Below are 21,367 nucleotides of genomic sequence, written 5' to 3'. Positions count from 1 at the left end.
TTTTTTTTTATTTACTTTCTAGAGCAAAACGTGTTTTGTGCTGGAAAGTTCCTTCAAAGTAATCAACATAAGTGCTTAGAGCTACTTCTTGTCATTACTTTGTGTTACTTGGGCATACCACGGTTAGTACACGGGCGCTCCCTTGCATTCACCCATGATTTTTGACGCAAAATCCTATCTACTAAAAGTAATAGAGCTTTGTACCAAAAAAACGAAATTTTGAAGCAGGCATTAAAAAGGGGAAATGTTTTTATTTCTCCTAACTTTTCCCACTTCACATGTGTGCTGCCCTGTACATACCACTTCTGAAGTGGAAAACGTTTTAGTTACTCTAAGCAAAGAATTTTGTACTGGAAGGGGACGCTTATACAAGACTCATGCAGACACACTTGGACTGTAGTACAAAGGTGTGTGCATTGAGCTTGGCTGCTTGATTCTGTGCCAGTGCTAGGCTAAGAGCATGAACATGCCATATCTCTGTAAATATGGTGCTTTCATGCTCTCTCTTTGTCATGCAACACAACACCGCAACTGCAGTTATGTGACAGTTTTGACAATTTGGGCCCACGTCTGTTGGGAAGGGTTCACTAAGTTTTCATATAAATGCAAGACTTTAGCCATAGATTGACTTATTACACAGGCAGAGATTTAACCACACACTACTTTATAGGATATCAATAAAGATTACAGAGATGGGGAGTAATGAAAGCCTAACCAGGAAGATCTAAGTGGCATCTGGCTGCAATATTTTGAGTAAGGTGAAACCTTTGCTATTAGTACTTATGGAGAGCCAAATCTAGCACATTCCAATAATCCAATCTGAAGCCTACTATAGCATGAATAGAGGACAAATGAGAGGCAGGAGAGGAAGAATTTTGTTTAAACAGTTGGTGATACGTTTCCTTATTTGTCCATAGGGTAGGACAGGAAACCCTTCATTAGACCATGTCACTAAAGATTTTACAAAAATGAGAACTTCAGTCTTACCAGAGTAAAGCTTTATAACATTTCGTATCTTTCATGTAGCCATTGCAAGCAAGAATATAAATCATTTCGAGCAAGTAGAGAATCTCCATGTAGTCGAAGGGTGATCTTAATAGTGTCTGCATATAGCATTACAGCCAGACCAAAGGATCTTATAAACCTAGCTAGAGGGGCTAATTACGTTTTAAAGAGTATAGGTCTCAGAGGGCAGTCATGATGACCTCCACAGGCAAGCTCACAAATTTGGAAGTGAATGGAGGGATTGAAACTACCTTAGATTACCTAGTAAGAAGGAATTCACCTGGCAGAATACCACACCTCTGACACTGATCTCAGGAAGGCAGGTCATATGGTTATATCAGTATCAACATCTAGAAAAAGACCCAATAGGATGAGTGTGAGAATGCCTCCCTCATGTCAAACGTATTGCGATTGCATAACTTTAGCGATGAAATGAAAAATTATATATATATATATAAAATTGATATGAAAGATGGAATAAGTTGATGCTGTGGAGAAGGCAGTGTTGTTAATCGGTTCAAAAAGTTGCCAAGGTGTCCGTTGCTAGATTGAATATTATGGCACAACAGAATTCCAAAAAGGAACTTATTTAATAGTCAGAGTCACATTTGATGTTTCTGTAGTAAAAAATGGAGATATATCCTGAAGCAGCATGATTGCTGTATTCTCTCTTTCTTTTAAAAGACTTTGGTATCAAAACTGTGTTAAATATGCTGTAACTCATTTTAATTTTGGAATAGAAATGTGAAAATTGTGCTTCATAGAACTCTAAAGAATGGCTAACAGCTGTAGGACGACATGCACAAGAAAGTAGTCATTTCAAAGTGTAATCCCTAGATTGGAGGGTGACCATCTGCTGCATGACAGCACATCTAGCTTCAGATTATGCTGCCGAACAGAGACTGCCACCTTCCTGTAGACAATGCCCTCTTGACTACAGGTGAAGGTGATCCACGCCTCCTTATATCACTGGAGCTCTCAAGGGCCTTTAACACCACTGAGCATCCCACCTTCATACTCACCCTTCTGAATAGGATGCTGTTATATTCTGGTCTTCTCCTTCCCAGCTGCTCAGCCTGTGTGTGTGATGTCATTAGAATGTTCGTGTATGCATGGTTTGAATGTGTGGTCAGGTTGAGTGAGTGGAGCTGAGCAGCTGGATGCTGCTCCAGGTGGGGCATTCCTTACTACCTAACTTATAACTAAAAAACCTACTTAAGAATACCTACGACTATTGGATTTGCTTACCTCTCAAGATACCTTCATCAATTGTAACAGATGCACCAGCAATGTCCTTCGCTGATCCTCCTACCTTTCCAACCAACACCAGTTTGTTCACATGGGCTTGCATACTGTCGCCTGTCATCTTCAAACTTTACATGCTGTCACTCGGTGCTCTACTCAGCAAGATTCACCAGTACGCCAATGATACACAATTTTACTTGAAAGTCCTCTTTGCTTCGGACATCAAAAACCTCAAACAATGTTTGCACATCATGCAGACCTGGGTGTGCAGCTCCTACTAGAAGCTCAACCCAACCAAGACTGATTCCTTTTATTTGGCAAGAATGTTAAACAAGATACAGTAACTCTAGCTCAATGAGATGAACATTGGCAACTTGAAACCCAACTCTTACTGAATGCCAAATTACTGGGATTCGCCCTGGACATTATTCTCTCCCTCTTGGAACACACTGTCAACAAAACAAAGATAGTTTGGTACTCTCGCTTTGAAAGAATGTCAGATCATTTCTTCCAGAGAGTGATGTCAGACTGATGTACAAGCCATTGTATTGTATTCACACAACTGGGTGGTCAGAATGACTCACCCCATAGTCTTTCTGACTCTGCACCTGAACCCTTTAGGGACATCCTAAAAACTTCAGCACATTTCATCCAAAGCTCAAAGAAATATGATCATATCATAATCATCCTGATGGAATGCCATTGGCTTCCTTTGCTGGTCCGTGCGATCTTCAAAACTAGCTGAACCATTAAGAAAGCCATCACAACCCGCAACTCCTTCAGAGACCTCTCCCTCCACCCATAGCTGGGCAGGGGAACTTGTTTTAAGATCAAGGTCGGTTGCCGGTGCATTGAGAGAGGGCGAACCAGAAGCAGACAAACAGCGTGTCACAGAGATGGAAAAACATAAACAACAGCCAATCAGAGAGGAAAATTCAAAGACAACAATGCTGGCTAAGCTCCTGATGTAGATCACAAAGGGAGCTCATGATTGAGCCATTTATGCTGCCACAGATTCTTACACAGGAGAGGAAAGGCTGGTATTTTACCTAATCTCTTCCAACTCACCAGCGATGGAGGGCTCATGGATTAAGATAGCATACTAATTAATTACTTAATTTTAATATTGCAAATTTAATAAAAAGATAGAGTGTGTTGAACGTAAATATGAGAGTATGCACCCTCAAGTTTTTATGCATTTATCTTAACCTTTTTCTTATCAATTTTTCACAGGTGAAACTTTGCCTTTGGCCACATCCAATCACATTTTGTTGAGATTCAGCGCAAAAAGTGGTGCATCAGCAAGAGGTTTTCACTTTGTATACCAAGGTAATTGTAATGATTTCTTTCGGTCTTTTGTGACGTGTACAGATTCTATCAACAGAGTAATAGTCTACAGCCATTCCTGCAGGCAGATTATCTACCAAGAATGATTAAGGCTGCAAAAGCATCACAAACACTAAATGATGCATCGCAAATTCTAAAAGACAGATTCAAGTTAACTAGTCTAAAGGGCGAAAGACATGAAGCATCAGGCACATATTGTAGCGCATTTAAGTTTAGTTTACTGAAATAGAGCTGGCACTCCGTGCACTTTTCTCCATACATCGCAATTTTGAACCCAGCAAAATAAATAATTTGCTAATGAAAATCCCAAGGCCATGTATGTTATGCACGGTTTGCAGTTCATATACTGACAACGTTGGTATATGCACCGTGAATGGCAAGATTTTCTTAAAAACTGTTTTAAGGCATGGACAAATTGTGCTCTACCCCAGGGCCCCAGCCTCTCGGGCCCACCTGTAAGATTTAGTTCTGTTCTCCTTACAGTCCTGCCCTGATGACCTTGAATGATTCTTAAACATAGATTGTTTTAAACACTGTTTACCTTTAATATATATTTATACAAGTGATATGTGAGAGTTTATTACAGATATTTCTCAGAGAAATGTTTGTTTTTCAGCACCATGCTACATCCATAAAAATTTTCCTTTTTTGATCAAAAGAGGACCTCAGTCCCAGAGACTATTTGCAATAATACTAGTGAGTTGCTGCTATAATACAATATTGAAAACACACATCACTATCCCTGAATATTAGATAGAATCACATTTAGAATTTGGACCAAGCTCAAATTTGGTCATAAATGTAAAGCTGTTCATAAACAGGGGCCCCAAAAATATGTTTGTCTCAGGGCCTTCAAAATCCATAAAATGTCCCGGCGCTTATCCATCCTGCACTTGTGCTCAGCTGCAGAATGGGGTCATGATATGTCCTTAGTTTCAACTTTTACTTGTAAAATGTCATTTCATATCGAAAGGATGTAATAGTGTATAATATGGTTCACAGTTGCAAGACAGTAGGGTATTGGTTCATTTGCACTGCAAATTAAAATGTTCCTAAACAAAGAAAAGAACATATATGTATGTTTGATTTCACCTATGAAGATTACATTAAATCATGCAAGTATACAATTTAAAAAATGATACAAAATGACATTTAAATGAAGCACATGTAGGGATTCCACCTGGCTGGTTATAAAAGTGAGGGAACACAGTTTACATAAGGAAACTAGTATTGTGCGAACTTCTCTTAATTTGATTTTGCACAATTATGCAAAATTTGGGGGAAATTTCAAGAAATTACATGGAATTCGAAACTAGAATTTTGTGCTGTATTTTAGTGAAAAATTCATGCTGTTATACACTTCGGACATAAGCATACATTTTGAGCAAAACATATATATTTTTAAAGCATTGCAAATGATAGTTGCTCGGTTTTTATTCTTTGCGTTGTGTTTATGGTTTTGTTGTAACTTTTTCCAGCAAATGGTGCTTTAACTACAAACTTAGAGCAATTATGCAATGCAGTGTCAATGTAAGTACTGGAATTTTCGGTACAAGAGTAATATGAACTATTGCATATTATACTCCCCTGGGCCTGAAGGAAACCAAGGATGAACACAAGTGGAAGGATGGTTGTCCTTGAAGGTATTCCTGGCACTTCTTTGGTAGTTTGGACTAAACAGCAAAACTGACTTTCATGAAGTTGTTGAGCGTGGTACATAACAGCACAAAAGCAAAGAGAAATAAATAACTCAAAGGCACATGTAAAATTGCGATGAAGGATAAAAATGTGATAATCAGATAAGGGGTTAAAGGGAAATTTTATAAAATAGTCTGCCAAGGGAAATAATTGCAAAAAGACACATTATTTAAAGTCATTTTGTAAAGCAAACAATTTAAAAACCTACTATTTCTTCTCATTGGACATAGAGTTATGAAGGCAAAAAGTAATTCTAAGAAGGGATCTAATTTTACCTTGGGTCCTTCAACAATTTCACATTTTGACTTAAATAGCAAAACGGTATAAAATGTTCAACAGAGGGAATTACTTTGCAAATATACTTACTATGACCACATTACAGTTATGGTGCCAGTTAATGCATAAAGCAATTTAAAACAAATTGTGATGGCTTATGATGTGTGTGTATGAATTAAAATGCATCTGTTTTGCTGCAAACTCTGATACCACAAGAGGTCAACATTGGAAGGGGTATTTATAACTCCTGGAAAATAATAATAGCAAGGTTTGTGGTACTGACAGGATGGCAAATATCTTCAGTTCAATGTTCTTTACTTCTTGCATGTCTTGGAATTTGTCTCACATTTTCCCTGTGTAAATGTGGGCAACTTTGACCTGCAAAGTGTAGCTGGTGAAAATGTCAGGATGGTGTTATTACTGCACATATCAAAATCTGAACCACAGTGAAAACTCCTTTTTACACAGGGATTGTCCTTAGGTCTGTATTGCTATACATGACCAATGTTTGTGTTAAGGTTTAATTACAAATCCACCATTCTCTAGAAACATATGAATATTTTTTTAGTTGTAGAATTATTTTTAAAATGGCAACTATTGTCCTGAATACTGTGAAACCCTTCTGCAGGAGTAAGGGTCCACGATTTCTGAAATCTATTTGTAATCATAGATTTCATTCTATTTTAGTTGTATTTGTAGGGCACCTCATATCCCCTAGCCATTTGTGTTGATCCCATAGACCATTACAGGACCAAAAATTGTCCTGCAATTGCCCTTTAAAGCTGTCCCATCTGGCAGTGCCATAGTTCCTGATGGGCTACTCCAACACTGTCCCTGTTGAGGGATGGAAGGACTTCATAGCATGCAAGGACATTTATTCATTATGCTGATACAGTATGGATTTCAATTGATGTCTACATTGAATGAGTTTTGGGGTCACGTAAGAAGGTTGAAAGGGTTATCTGAATATGCTGTGATGAATTTGTAGCTCTGCTTGCGATTGGTGTGAACTGAAGAGCAATATGAGAGAGAGAGAGTTGTACATGTGCATGTTCATTCATATTTTATGTAAGTGAGAAACAATCTCTTCCATTGTCATTGATTTCAGATAGTAGACTGTGAGTTAGAGACATTGCCTTTGTGGGTTGTGTTGTTGTTGTACATGAATGTGCTTTGTTGATGTCATGCCAGACTTGTAGCTGTGCTTACACATGATATGAAGAGAAGACTGCAAGAAAGTGGATTATTATTTGGAGTGGGAAGTCATCCACCTCATAGAATAATAACACTAACTTGTCGGGTGAACCCTAAAGTCACTAAATTAATCTGTATTCAAACCTTTGTTAGCTATGGCACAGAGCACACAGGCAAGGTGTAAAGTTATTTATGCAGTACCAAAACAGTAATCAAGTAAAAACACCAAACAATTAAAATCCCAAACTGAGTTAGAAAAAACTTAGTAAATATTATTAAATACAATTAAACTAAAATAAGATAACATAACCAATAAGGGGAACCAGAGAGATGAATTTTCAAAGTTTTGAATAAAAATATTGCAACAAAAGCTGGAAAGGGTAGAATGGACCCCTGGAACTAGTAGAATGGACTTAGGCGCAATTGTAGGTGATCCGCAGTGGAGCACGAGTTGGATACACCAAACAGATTCATCCTAGTTGAAGATTTTAACCTGACTTCCGGCCTATTTTAGAGTTTGGTAGAAAGGTTACTCTGTTGCAACTCTAACAGAGTACTCTCACTTTCAAGTCCTCCTGCTGATTTACAGGATGGCACACCTTTAGTATGTTAGTGAAGGAACCTACTACAGCTCTGTTGTGACATACTCCTCCAACAGCCCAATGCATTATGAGCCATCAGTTTTGGCCATTTTACTGTTTGCTCAATTTAGAGTGCATTGTTGAATAGCCAGTTTTTACTCTCGCTCACTGCGGGAAAAACCTGACTTTAATTACATTGAAAACCATGGTGTGATGGTCATTAGATTTTAATTTTTGAGAAGCAAAATCCCGCTTTATCAAAAGTCAAACATTTGACGAAGTGCTATCATATTTGCCAGAGCCGTGGGTCAAACTTTAAACACATTGGTAGGAACCACCATGAGGGTGATTCCTGCCAAAGTTAAGAGATGTCCATAGCGCTAGCGGACAACCCTGAATGTGGAAGATGAGTACTTGATCATAGCAAAGAAATATTTTACTCCGTTACCCTTAACATACTCTAAATCAGCTCCATAGACTTTTCCCTGGTACTCAAAATTGCCTTGCGGGGCAAGTCTGAATCTATATTCAATGAATGCGTCTCAAAGTTAGACACCTTATCTATGAGGTCTCCATGATAGATTTCGAGGTATTAGAATTTCAAAAGTGATTTAAATCCCAACTTTTAAGGATTTGTGGAACAACTCCTCTGGGTCACTGCTATGGCTCCTAGGACCTCAGCAACTGCACTTAGGGAGCAAAACATTCAACAGCAAAGGACACCAGCAAGGTTCAGTCGAGTGGTCATCTGATCACTGCAGGAAAATTTCCTCTTGCAGCCACACAGGGATTAGCCAACCAAACCCTAAAGTCCACTTCTTTATCTCTGAAAAAAGAGAGAGCTGGTCGAGTAGTTTAGTTCTTCAGAGCTCTTCTTAGATCACGGACAGGAGGTCCAATCCCCTTAATGATTTTCTGCAGGTCCAACAAATCCTAAAAAAAACCTTACTATCCAATACCCTTTCCTACCCTTCAACCCCAAAAAAACCTTACCACCCAATACCCTTACCCACCACTAAACTCTAAAACAGCTTTAGCCATTTGGGGAAACCATGGAGCCTTTACCACGCATGTCTTAGCAACAAAAATGTAAGTATATATCAGAGTATAACCCCCTTTTTTACATTTAATGTATATGACTATCTATACATATATATTTACGCCCTAATTCATTTAATTCACTAGAGAGAGAGATGATGAACTAGACCTCACCTGATGAATCCAGGTTGATGACAAAATTGATAAGAAAATATTGTCAAGTGAACTAATATTTCTGTAATCACTGAGATTTCACCTAAGGACAGAAACAGAGCAATCAGCAAATCAGAAAAGCCTCGCTTTAAACACACACTGGAGTGAAGGAACTCCATTAACCACAATGCACCAATGAGAAGTAACATGGTGTTTTGATGTCAATAAAAATAGACAATGGTCTAAGTTATGTAACCCGTGAGCAAGCCTCAGGTAGAGGTGAAACGCGTCGGGCGTTTTTGGTTGCAATAAAGACGCTTGAAACTTAAATCAGTCTCGAGTGAGTGCATTTACAAATTGCTAATTCTTATTAGACCAGCTTTGATATATATTTATTTATGGGTTATACTCTGATTATACTCTGATGTATAATACATACATTTATGTCATAACGACTTGCGTGGTAAACATTGTTTCCCCCTGACAAATGGGGTAAACAGTCCACTTGTTCAGCAGTTCCTGTTTGCTTCACTGCAGACAATCCAGTAGTGCCCCTAACTTCTAAAATCCAACATGAGGAACTCAGTTTTTCTTTGTGCAGCTCTCTTGTGTCCACTTAAAGATTTGACCAGGGAAATGAACAGCCCCCTCCCCTGTGTCCACTCCAAACCAGTTTTAGGGGTAGCTTACCTCCCACTGGTTTTGGTACAAGCCTGGCTGGGAGTACAGAGGTTTGCCTTCTCATGGTGCCACCTTATATTTACTTGTGAAAGGTCTGGCACTTTACAAGTTAATAAATCTGCTAAGCTCATCCTAACTGGTCTTCCAGCAAGGGGAAGAAAAATACCTTGTTTATGTCAAACTTTTTCTAGACATCTGCTAGCAGGCTAACACATATTTGCCTCCAAGAGCTTCAGACAGGAAAAAGGTAACTTTTGAAAGGTTACTTTTCGTAAATATTTTTTAAAAATCTGGCTTCCCCAATTAATTGTAATTTCAATAAACATTAAATATAGTCTTTGAATGACTATTTCAGCCACTTTCTGTCTACACTTTGACAATTTGGAAATGGCCCTACTAGTGGAAATAGCTTTTGGGGCCTAATTAAGGAGGATTCTATAATTTCTAATTTTGATCATGTTCCACTTTTACATTTCAGACACCCTACCTTGCGCACAGGTATACTTAGCGGTGACATATTTATAAGCAGTGTTTACCGCCTGTCTAAAAGGGTTATTCTAAAAACAGGTGCAGCAGTCCTCAGACGGCATTTAACTGCCAGGTATTGTGTGTTCTCTATATCATATACTGGGAACTTATTGACAAATTATATATGTCAATCGGGAATAAGCTACTTTAACAGTTTTTAAGGGGGAATACAGGCATTTTTTTCCGTCATTTAGAAAGAATAACTGAGTACTAAGTCCAGCAAAAAGAGAGTCCACAAAAAGGAGAAAATCTAGTACTACTATGCAACAAAGGCATATTTCCTATAAGTATGTTTAAAATATAATGTTGCATATTTTTCATATGCACACCATCCTTGTATGTGATCCCTTACTTGTGGAGCTTTTACTGTGGTATGGTAGTTTTCAAATTGGAGTCATCTCTTAAGAAAAAGCCAAGTATTTACTTCCTTCCTAAATCCTTGGATTTTTAAAAAAGTGATCGGCAGTGTGTGTGCCAATCTTAAGTGCAAACAGGCACATGCTTTAAAGCTTTATGCGATCGCAAACAGTGCAATTTGCGATTCCTTATATACAATGCAAGAACCACTGGAGAATAGTGATTTCGCTAATGGGGGCGCAAACTACCATGAAGGTGAACTTCTAGGTAATTTGCAAAAACTCTGAAAAATGCACTTCAGTGCATTTTTCAAAGTTTCATGCTGCGCACACACATGGCCTTAGGGCATGAGTGTGCACAACATATGTGCACATATCAATTTCAGGGGGTGCAACAGGGTGTCCTTTTGACACCCTTGCACCCTGAAAATGCACGCGCAATTTGCGAGGACCTATTGGTACTCGCAAATTGTGCATGCAATTTCCCATTCGTTCCAGAATTAATTTGGAGCCATTCCTTATCTGCGACTCGAAATTTGCGAGTCGCAAATAAGGAATGTGTAGGAATCACTATTTTTATACTGATTCCTACATGCATAGGCTTTTGCGAGTCCTTAATTGTGATTCCTTAATAATCGCAATTAAGGACTTGCAAAATCCTACCTTGATGCATGTGCCTGTAAGTCTTATACTGTTTGTACCATTGAAGTTTCACTTGGATATGAGATTGGCTTGTGCATCAGTTGAGCTGTGATTAAGAAAGCTTTATAGAAGGTGCTTTGGTCCATTGATTACCAAAGAAGTATTTGCTAGACTGATGTCATGTGGTGACCTAGACATTGGTTTAGCAGTTGTATGGCTGCCACATTATATATTCTCTTTAGTTTTCATAATGGGTAAAACTGAGCTCTGTGTTATAGTACATTTGGCATAGACCAGTAGCAACAGTACCAGGACATGGTGGTCTGGCCCACCCTAGGGACATCTTGCAGAGTGAAACATGGATGTCAGTACTGTTTAGTGATCATGCACTGAACTTACCTGTCTTGCTGTCTCAGCATATTTGTATTTGAAGGGAAAACTGAAAGTAATTCCAATGGTTTTCATTAGCCTTCTGCATAACATTTTTTAACACAAGCTATAGGTACTAAATATACACAAATGAACAGTTATAAACCGTGTGCCTTCTTATGTCAACCAAAAACAAAAGACATACCAATTGTGCTCACCACTTGGTTAACTTAGATCTGACAGTCAATTCCCTATTTAATTCAACACTTTCTGCATGTGATTCTCTGAAAAGTCATAGTGGCTGTCTTAATATAGTATGACTCCTTCCACAATAAAAATAGAACCGAAATATCAGATCAAACCAATGGATGTAATCTGAAACAACCAGGAAAAACTGCCTAACATATCTAAAATGCTCCCAAAACCATACTGTGCCCTCAATCTGAATGCGGACACTGTGATGATAGACAAATGAAGCCTGATAAACTATTTATTTTTCGGCTCAGATATACATAGATTACATATGCCAGTGAAAAATGTCTTCAAAGAATCCAAACATGAAATAAAAGGATGACAACAATGTTTATCACTGGTTTCAGAACATACAAATGTGAAATTCACTTTGTGTGTGAGATAGTGGAAAAATTATAATGCAGTCTTCTGACATATATTCACCAACATATTCATACCTAACTCAACGTAGTGAATTGACTATTTAAATGCCTCGATCCTCCTCTTACTGCTAAGGATGATCTTGTTCTTACAAACACTAGAAGATCACTTCCAGATGATAAAAAGCAAACAGAAGCAGACACTGTCATAGACAACATCCATGCACCCTAGAAAACATTATATGGACATCCAAAAGTAGTATGGAACAAGATCATACTGATAACTGACATTTATAACCTCTTCACAATCCCCGAGAAGATCCAACTTCAAGTGCCTCACAACAGATAGCTGAAAAATTTTCAAAGTCAAAACTAAGACAGAACACTTTGTTCAACTAGCCAACAACCTACCTAGATTCCCAAAAATAAGTACCTTCATAATGTCAACAAAATTCCAGTATCACATTCATACAAAATGCCCTAACGAAGTACATCCCAACCATACCACTCTAACCACAACCATCATTAATAATATGTGCAGTCTTATGATAGCCCTCAACAAGTTGACAGAGACCTTAGCGTCCAAACCAGGCATACATTTCCTAATAGAAACAAAGCTTGCTCACACCTTGTACATTTTCTATGGACATTATCTTATGCATTTGGGTCTCATGTAATTTTATATGGTAGAGAAATTAAGCTATAATGTAGAGATACCTCAATTTACCAAAACTACAACCCCTATAAAACAACGTAGACCCTGCCACTTCTGATTTTCTTTGCATAGAGATCAGCTTCTCATCTCCTCATCAAAAATCATAACAGTTAACTTATTTCACACCTAGCAGACAACAACTGTGCATATAGTGTATATAACTATATGTAGAAAAATGCAATCCAAAGTTTTTAATCCTATGGAGTTTTTTTTATTTCTGCCTGGTTATTGGATTTTTATTGTGCATGCATCTCAGTAACTGTATGCTTAGTTCAAAGGGATTGCTAGCCACCAGTGTCCATCTTTAAACACATGCTTAACTGCTAAACAACTATGGAAAGAGGCACTGGGTTGGCTGAACCTGGACTGTGTATACATGTGTATGTACACACATGTAGTTTGAGCAGTCGTGGAACCGTAGAGCTCAACCCTGTATCTGTGCACAGGTAGCATGTGCCTTTACGAAATCATCGGTGCTGACCTAGTTTAGGCCTTATAATGGGAGTGAAATTCTGTTGTGCCTAATTCAAAAACATGTGTGCTTTATTATACATTATGGGTGAAATTTGCACCCAAGTACAGTTTCACCTTAGATAGCTCGAGTGACTAGTCTAGGGACTAGTATGACATACTGATCATGTGGTAAAAATGGGTCCCAAGTGCTGATTCAATGTCACTTTTGTCATCTGGTGGAAGAGGTGAGGTGCAGCGGCAAGGGTACCTGACTCCGGACCACGGGGTTCAAGGTTCGATCCCCGGCGCCGGCGGCAAGTCAGCCCAGCACCATGTGACTCTGGGCAATAGCTCGCTTAATCTTCCCGAGGGCCCCCAGCGCGGGGAAACCACTTCGGAGGTAGCTGTGCGCTTTACAAATTCAAGGTTATTATTATCTCTGCATGCCTTATGGCACTTGAGGATTTGTCATATTTCTCTAGCTTCTACTTAGATTCTAGGCTTTAGCTCTCCCTGCTGGTCCAAGTTGATTAGCTCATGGCCAGCGGGTGAATTAGGGCCTCCCTACATAGTGCAGCTATATGCCAGTTCCTTGGCCTGTTCCTAGGAAAGGAAAGGATGAGGACAGAATCTGCTTATGATAATTAGTTTTTACACTGCGCCAGGCCTGGAAATGCTCATCCGTGGGAGAACAAAGAGAAAATGCTAGACCTCTGGAGTGAATCACACGAGGGGTTCCCCTTTGGAAGGGGAGAGAAAAAAGTGAACAGAGAAGATGGAGTTTGTAAGATTTGAAGAAGACCTGACCTTCACCTTCTACTAGGGGTGCTGGAGCACCCTGGACTTATCTTAGATGGAACTCTGTGAATTTTCCTTTCCTGGGCCGGAGGCACTGGTAGCCTTATACCTTCAGATGAACAGTAGAGGGTTGGATCTGCTGGGGGACACTGGAGGAGAAAATTTCTCCTCAAACTTCTGTGGACTGGGTCTGCAGAGGGGAACCCTCACTACAAGGCTGCCTCCTGACTTCTGCTTTAACATAAATATCCCTGAAAGAGGTTTGGAGGGTATGGAACCTGAATAGTGCTGGAATGGGAAGTATTCAACAATGAGCATTGAGAGGTGCCCCTGAAGTTGACCCCAGGATGAGGAAATCACCTTGCCCTGGTCAGGGGACAGGTCATGATTACAGACCTAAGATCTAGAAAAAGCAATCTCCCAGGACAGGAGGGCGCAAAAATGGGCCATCCTGGTTACTAGACAGCACCAATAAAAGTAACACACACCAGACTTCATCTAAATCTGCCCCATGGAGCAGCAGAGAACACGTGGAGAAATCTGGTACCCTAGGAACCCACCGGGATGCAATGCATGCATAAATGGTATCCTCCAATGTCTGCTGTTTAAAGTCTCCAGGAAATGTTGTGCAGTCTTATGATAAGCACTCCACAGGAACTTCTCCTTGCAGGGAACAGAGCTATTGACACGTGCTGATGGATAACTTCTTCTCAAGAGTGCCCACGCTTCAGAATGACCCAGAATAAAGGGCTCAACATGCACTAAACTCATGGGAATGAGGAAGCGCTTTCCCCAAATGCCGACTGAAGAGAAGAGCACCCACCATATGCTGTCCATTGGGGGTTGAAAATGGCAAGATTGGGAGTCCCATGGCCAGTTCTAGGCCACCGACTGGAATCCTTCTAGATCCCCCGGGAACAGGGAAGGGGGAAGCTCATCCCTCCGTGGAGAACACTGGGGCACAAAGGAAGGAGCAGACAGGCAGACCAGCACAAGAGTCAAAATGCAGGGTGGCAGTCTCTCCAGCAGCCCAACAGGCAACAGTCCATCACGACAAAGCAAATAGTCCAAATGGCAGCCTGTAGAGTCAGCATCGTCTGGTTACACGTCCACGCATTGTCTAGAAACATGGGGTCAGAGCCCCAGAACCTATACTCAAAAATTTCTTTGATGAAGGCTTGACTTCAAACGGAACCCTTAGAAGCACACAGCAGTCCTTTTCAACCCAGTCCTGGCTCCAGATGTCAGAAGGGGGTAAATCAGCTCTTTGGGTGAGGGCAGGACACAACCTACATAAATGTAATCTGTGAATGTCCTCTCCAAGACCAGGAGACTGTTAGTATGTAGATGAATGAAGATGTAACACCTGTCCCAACCAGCCCTTCCTGTGTTGTGGCTGTCTGGAAAGTATGCACCAAGTGTACCTGTCACCCAGTCCTAGACTTGTAGTAGAGTCAGGTTGCAAAGCGCAAGATTCATAAGTGCAGAGAAATGGCCATTTTCTAAAAGTGGCATTTCTAAAATACTAATGTAAAATCCAAATACACCAGTAAGCAGGATTTTAACTACCATTCTAAATATACCAAACATGGCAACACCACTCCTTTCATATCAGGAATTACCACTTAAATATATATAAGGGAAACCTAATGCAAGCCTATAAGAGGAGTAGGCCTAACAGCAGTGAGAAACACAATAGGCTGTTTGTCACTACCAGGACTTGCCATACCTAAAAGCACATTTTCTATCTTTTTCTAACACAGTAACCTCCCATAGGACTACTTAGGACCGACCTTAGGGTGACCTATGTGTAATAAAAAACGAGTTTAAGGCTTGGCAAGCAGTTTAAATGCCAATTTAAAGTAGCAGTAAACTGTGCATGCAGGTCCTGCAGTGGCGGGCGTGAGGCAGGTTTGAAAGACTACGTCTGTGGGTTGCACAAGCAGTGCTGCAGGTCCACAATCACTGATTAGCAGTGGTAAAGTGCCCAGAGCCCTAAAGTCAAGAAAAATGTCAGACAAACAAGCAGAGGAAGGCAAAAGGTTTGGGATAGCCCTACAAACGGACCAGGTCCAACACAGTATGTTTCTTCTCCCATAGAAACTCTAGACTGCAAGTTATTTTACTTGCTATGCTCTTACTGTAGCGCATCAAAGTATGTTTTGGGGATGTTAGGTTTCAGAGCCATTTTAATCATTGTAGAAATTTGTATTTTATTCTCATTGTTCAGAACATGCCTTCTTGGTTTTCTTCATGTACTGTGAAGTTATGATAGATGTGCTGAGAAACTAGTTCACCCTTTAATGTATGTTTTTAGGTAAGTGTTGATTCTTCTTAGTGCAGTACTTGTGTGTGATATTGTTAGTAATAAAATAGGTTTCTTTCTGTTACCACTGTGCCCTTGAACCCATTGCAGGGATTGTTTGTAACACCAAAGCAGTAACTCTACTTCAGCAATATATTGGGGAGGGCAGGCGGAGCTACAATAACATATCTTTCACATTCGCTATTGTGCATGTAACTGAATTCACTTGTGTCACCCGTGGGTGGGAAACCTAACCTTGTACAACAACCTAAAAGTTGTAGTTTATGCAACAGTACCTGCAGACTACAATACTACCCTACACAAGCTCTCTGGACTAGACATCGAACTGCTCTTCCTTGCTACCCTTTGAAGAGTGCTACAATAGAGTACTTCCATCTTATCAGACTGGTGGTTGTGGACCTATTACTGATGAAGAATCCACATCCTTCAAAACGTATACCTTGCATTCTCACACTTTAGGTTGTAAATTAGTTAGCATCAAATGAATGTGTGATATTAAGTGACCTAAACCTACACTGCAATAATATTTCAGAAAAAAACAGTCACAACACTTCCAGTGCAAATTGATTACAGCTAAGATACATTTTAGCAGAGGCATGCACAATTAGGAAGTCATACAATATTGAGGGCCTCATTTAGATCTCGGCGGATGGGTTACTCTGTCACAATGGTGATGGATATTCCTTCTGCTGAAATATAATCCCATAAGATATAATGGGATTTATACTTCGGCAGATGGGATATCCATCATTTTTGTGATGGAGTAACCAGTTGGCCAAGATCTAAATCAGGCCCTCTATCTTGTATGACTCCCTGTTTCGGCAGACGGGATATCTATCACTGCTGCGATGGAGTAACCCATCCGACAATATCCAAATCAGGCCCTCAATCTTTGTTGTTCAATACAATCAGGGCATTGTCAGGAAAGGAACTGAACGCTGCATATTTTCAAGAAAAGGGTTTCTAAGATGAGTAGTCTTTTGCAGGGAAGCATTTTTGTCCTTACAGAGATATTTATTATAGAGCCAGGTATCTGCGGGCCAACCCAGCAAAGCAGCACACAGCAAAGGGGCAATACTCCTCCTTACAGCTCTTCAGCTCTTCTCTTTGGCAGGGGTTCCTCTTCACCCAGAAATGTTCTAAAAGTCTGTGTTTTTAGGTCCAATACTTATTTCCCTTATGGCCTTTGAAGTAGGCATTCTCTAAAGCATTATCTTTGGAGTGCACACATTATTGTCCTGCCTGGTCTTGGCTCCAACACACTCCAGGAGGTGGAAACAACATTGTGAGAGGCCAGACACAGCCCTATTCAGGTGCAGGTGACCGCTCCTCCCACCACTTCACTCAGGAAGGCCCATAAGTCTGGTGATAGGTCTTCTGAATTAAACTTTGGTTTTTGATTGGATTCTATTAATTAAAATGTACACTATTTTTTTAAATATGTTTGGTACTTTTCTTGTGTTGTTTTTTAACGTTATTATTGTTTGTATGCTGCTTAAATACTTTACTCATTACCTCTAAGTTAAGCCTGACTGCTTTGTGCCAAGCCACCAGACTGTTAAGCAAAAGTTAATTTATGACTTTGTGGTACACCTGACAGGGACTGTGATTGTTCTCTGAGTGGGGTTTCCTTCCCCCTCAACCTATAACCCAATTTCTTACACTCAGTATTCATTCAAAGGTTGTAAAACATGGGAGTGGGGGTTAGTGTTCCAAGCAGAGCGACAGCCAAAAGTAGGAGAATACAAAGTAAGGGTGGACAAAGAGGAGGATTGAGGAATGGATGCAGAGAAGAAAAGATGGGCGATGGATGAGCAAAAGGAGGAAGGAAAAAGACAAGAGAGGGTAGAGTGATAATAGGTTGGAAAAAAGTAAACATGAATAGAGAGATAGATTAATGGAAATTATAGAAAGATGGATGGAAAAAACAGTAAGTGTAAGGAAAGCAAGATGGACAAGACAGTAAGAAAGATGTAGAGAAGGAAGAACACAAATATTAAAGAAGAAAGAGAAGAAGTTAAACATTTCAGTGTTTGTTAAAGTGGAGCAATCTCCCAAACGACTGCCAGGTTGGCTTGCCTCCCCAACATACTCACTGTTTTTTGGAGGATAGTTTATTTTTCTGTCTCCTCTCTCAGAAGGAATATTATGAAAATGGGTGCCTACCTCTTCCGTAAAAGCAAAAGCTTGATTGCTGCTGCAGGGTAAGGACATTCTGAAGTGTCAAATGTTCATTGAGCCGTACACTGAGAGAATCACCTCCGTCCTTGTGTATGCTGCCGATTTAAAAATATCTACATGAGTAAGGAGACCACAGGGAAGCACTGTGAATTTATAGTACTCAGAAGGTGTTGTACATTTTGAAAACCAATAGGACAGCGACAGCTGGCACAGATAAACACAGCGGGCGGGGTGGGAGGGGGGAGTTGATAGATGACAGAATAGGTATAATTAAGTAAATGAATAATACCTATTCGTTGTTTGACTTCTTCTCCCCTGCCGCACCCTGCCCCACCTCACCGCTCTTACTGTGTAGGCTGTCGCTGCTGTATGATCCACTTTAGTAGAGTGCATCGGACCCTCTTGATCAAACAAGTCTCCATGTGCCCAAATATATTAAAAGATGTAACACCATGGTATCATTGGTGTCACAAACATTAAAAATACTACTGAAAATGTATAACTCTCAAATACTAATCACTTAATGCAAAGCTCAAAAATTGAAATATTGAACGAATGTAAATTTCAGGTAAGATTATCTTTAATATTAAAAATATTGACAGCCCACTTGAGTATGTAGATGTCACAACTTTCAGCATACTTGAGTACATAGATGTGCACTGTTTTCTCCTTATTTAAGTGGATGAACTTAACGTGTACTGTAAAGCCTGGCTTATAGCCATTGGACTCCCAGAACAACTCATGTTATTCGCTGCACTATTTCTTCATTATTACAGTACTGGTAAATAAATCACTCAATGACCTACTCAAACTTTACCTATCCTGAAATCTCTTCAGAGGCGCAGTACCAGTATAGTCCTTGGTGCAATATTATTGAATCACACAGATGCTCTGATAAGAATATTTCACAACAATCACCTTTTAATATGTCATTCAGTCATTAGCGTAAAGCACACACCTTATAGGAAAAGAAGTGTGCTTCCAGATGGAATGGATTGGTAATTTGAATCCTACATCAGGGAATTGGCACATACAATGGGCCAAAAGTCGTTTTGTCTGCTGCTTAATATAGCTGTGGGCCCAACGCTGAGCTGAAGGTCTCTTTCTTCTGTGATCGCAAACTATGTAGATGTTTTATCCTGTCTACCACTTAAAATGTGAGTGCAGCTTTTCCTTCCTTAGGTTAAAAGAAATAGCAGTACTGGGAGCGTTCGGGCAGCATGTAAACCAATATTACCTTCCAAATTATCATAGGCTCCACAAAACAATGATTTTTCGTTACCAAACTAACAGGCCAAATAACAGCAATTTAATTTGCGCATAGCCACACAGAAAAGAATTGTGTTTCGAAGGGTTGAGGGGGTGCAAATGTCTTGTTTTGGTTGGAAAGATCGAGAAAGTAGTGATGTGCATGTCAGTGAGTGAGCTCAGTTCTGCCAGCAGCTGTTTCACTGCGGGATCTGTGGAAAAGGATTATATGGCAAAGAGGAGTCCTAGCTATGGCCTGTGGCAACGCACGCCGCTCTCTGCAAAAAGGTGAATTCAGAATTCCATTTTATCTTTACAGACAGAAAGGAATTGATTTCGGAAAATAGAAAATGCTGCCTTCAGCAGCACACAATGAGTCAAGAAAGCCAGGTTACTTAGCTCGGGAAAACCTTGTTACAATTCAGATTGCAGTTCTTTTGTGGTCATTGAAAATGATAGATACATTAGCACCTGCACCGAGTACACATTGCAAGAGATCCTATGCGTTTTGTGGCATTTAATTGCATTTAATGTATATCCCTCTTCAATGTGGGGTTTTCTCTTTTCCAGTGAAGTATCTGAACACATTGTTACTCTGCCAGTTTTATAAATGCCTTTGAGAATAGCTTCCACTCTGAATGAACACACCAATCTGGCCTGCAAAGTCAATCATTTTATTTATCACCCTCTATTCCAGGTCGACCTTATTCCCTGTTCACTTTTCCACTGGACTGATTTCAATTTTGTTTCACAGCAGTGTGAAGCATTTACTAAAGGAAGGTGAATAATTACAATAGGAAATAGAAATTCTCTCCGGTGCATTCAGAGAACTTCAGCCTTATCCTTCCTGCTCACTTACCAAAGACGGGGTTGGAAATGAATATGCATTCGTGCATGCGCGGTTCACGTTCCAATCTAAAAGTGACGATATGTGACATTTAAATCTTTAGATTTGGAAAAAATCGCCATGTCACGTTTTCAGAAACATTATTGTGTATGGCGGAGTGCTGCTAACTGGTTCAAGCTGGACTGGCTGGCAAACCTTACCCAAACTTCCAGATGAAAGTTAGGGCATCAAGAGAAAACTATTATATATATATAGAGTGGGCTTTAAAGAATTGTGATAAAAAGGCTAGTCAAATTGCATATTTTTCACAATTCACAGCAGCCTCCTCTCATGCTTTTAAACAAGACAGTGCAATATTTAGTTCCCGATCAGTTATTTATTCAAATGTATGTGCAAATATCCAAATTATAATGTGGTTCATTAAAAAGACATCACATTTCATTCCGTTATGAGTATCCGGAAGGATAAAACCTGATATATTTTAGATTTATGATAAAAACATTCACTTAAATCATTAGAATGTAATAAAGTATGACGAACCCGTTTCAATGGTTGCTCTGCCCTTGAATTCTTTCCCACCCAACTATCTTGTACTATAATCATAACTAACTCATCTTTCGATTCAATCAAGGACTTTCAGAGACGTTTGAAGGCATGGGCAAAGTGGACTCCCTGATTCATCCGGTTTCCTTAATAGCCACACAGTCCTGCCCTGGTGACCAGGAATTATTCTTAAACATAGATACCATTTTCTAATATTTATTTCATGGTTAATGTGTGTGCGTCTATTACAGACATTTTGCAGGGAAATGTGGTTTTGTTTGTTTCATGCAACATCCATGAAAAAAAGATTCCTTTTAGATGAAAATACAGTACCTCGCATATGAGAAATGGCAGTGGGTCGCAGAGATTTTTCGCAATATTAGTGAGCGGCTGCTGTATTACAATATTGAAAACACATATATCTAGCCTAGAATATTAGAGGGAAACATATTTAGATGTTGGGCCAGTCTGCCTGTGGAGTGCCAATGACCTGGCCAAAGAGGGCATGAAAACGCTGAAATTGGATCATAAA

General features: G+C 39.7%; 1 protein-coding gene across 1 annotated transcript in view; it reads left to right on the top strand.

The window, feature by feature from the left end:
- The window catches only part of CSMD1 (CUB and Sushi multiple domains 1), a 4,503,734-nt gene that overhangs the window by 3,094,679 nt on the left and 1,387,688 nt on the right, over nucleotides 1-21,367 (top strand). Inside the window, exon 33 of the mRNA XM_078647516.1 lies at nucleotides 3,484-3,579. Within this exon, the coding sequence (XP_078503642.1) occupies nucleotides 3,484-3,579 (96 nt within the window). The remainder of the gene's footprint in view (nucleotides 1-3,483; nucleotides 3,580-21,367) is intronic.

Source organism: Lissotriton helveticus, chromosome 6 (assembly GCF_964261635.1).
Source record: "Lissotriton helveticus chromosome 6, aLisHel1.1, whole genome shotgun sequence".
NCBI lineage: Eukaryota > Metazoa > Chordata > Amphibia > Caudata > Salamandridae > Lissotriton > Lissotriton helveticus.
Note: the sequence above shows the minus strand (reverse complement) of the source record. Positions and strands in the feature narration are given on the sequence as shown.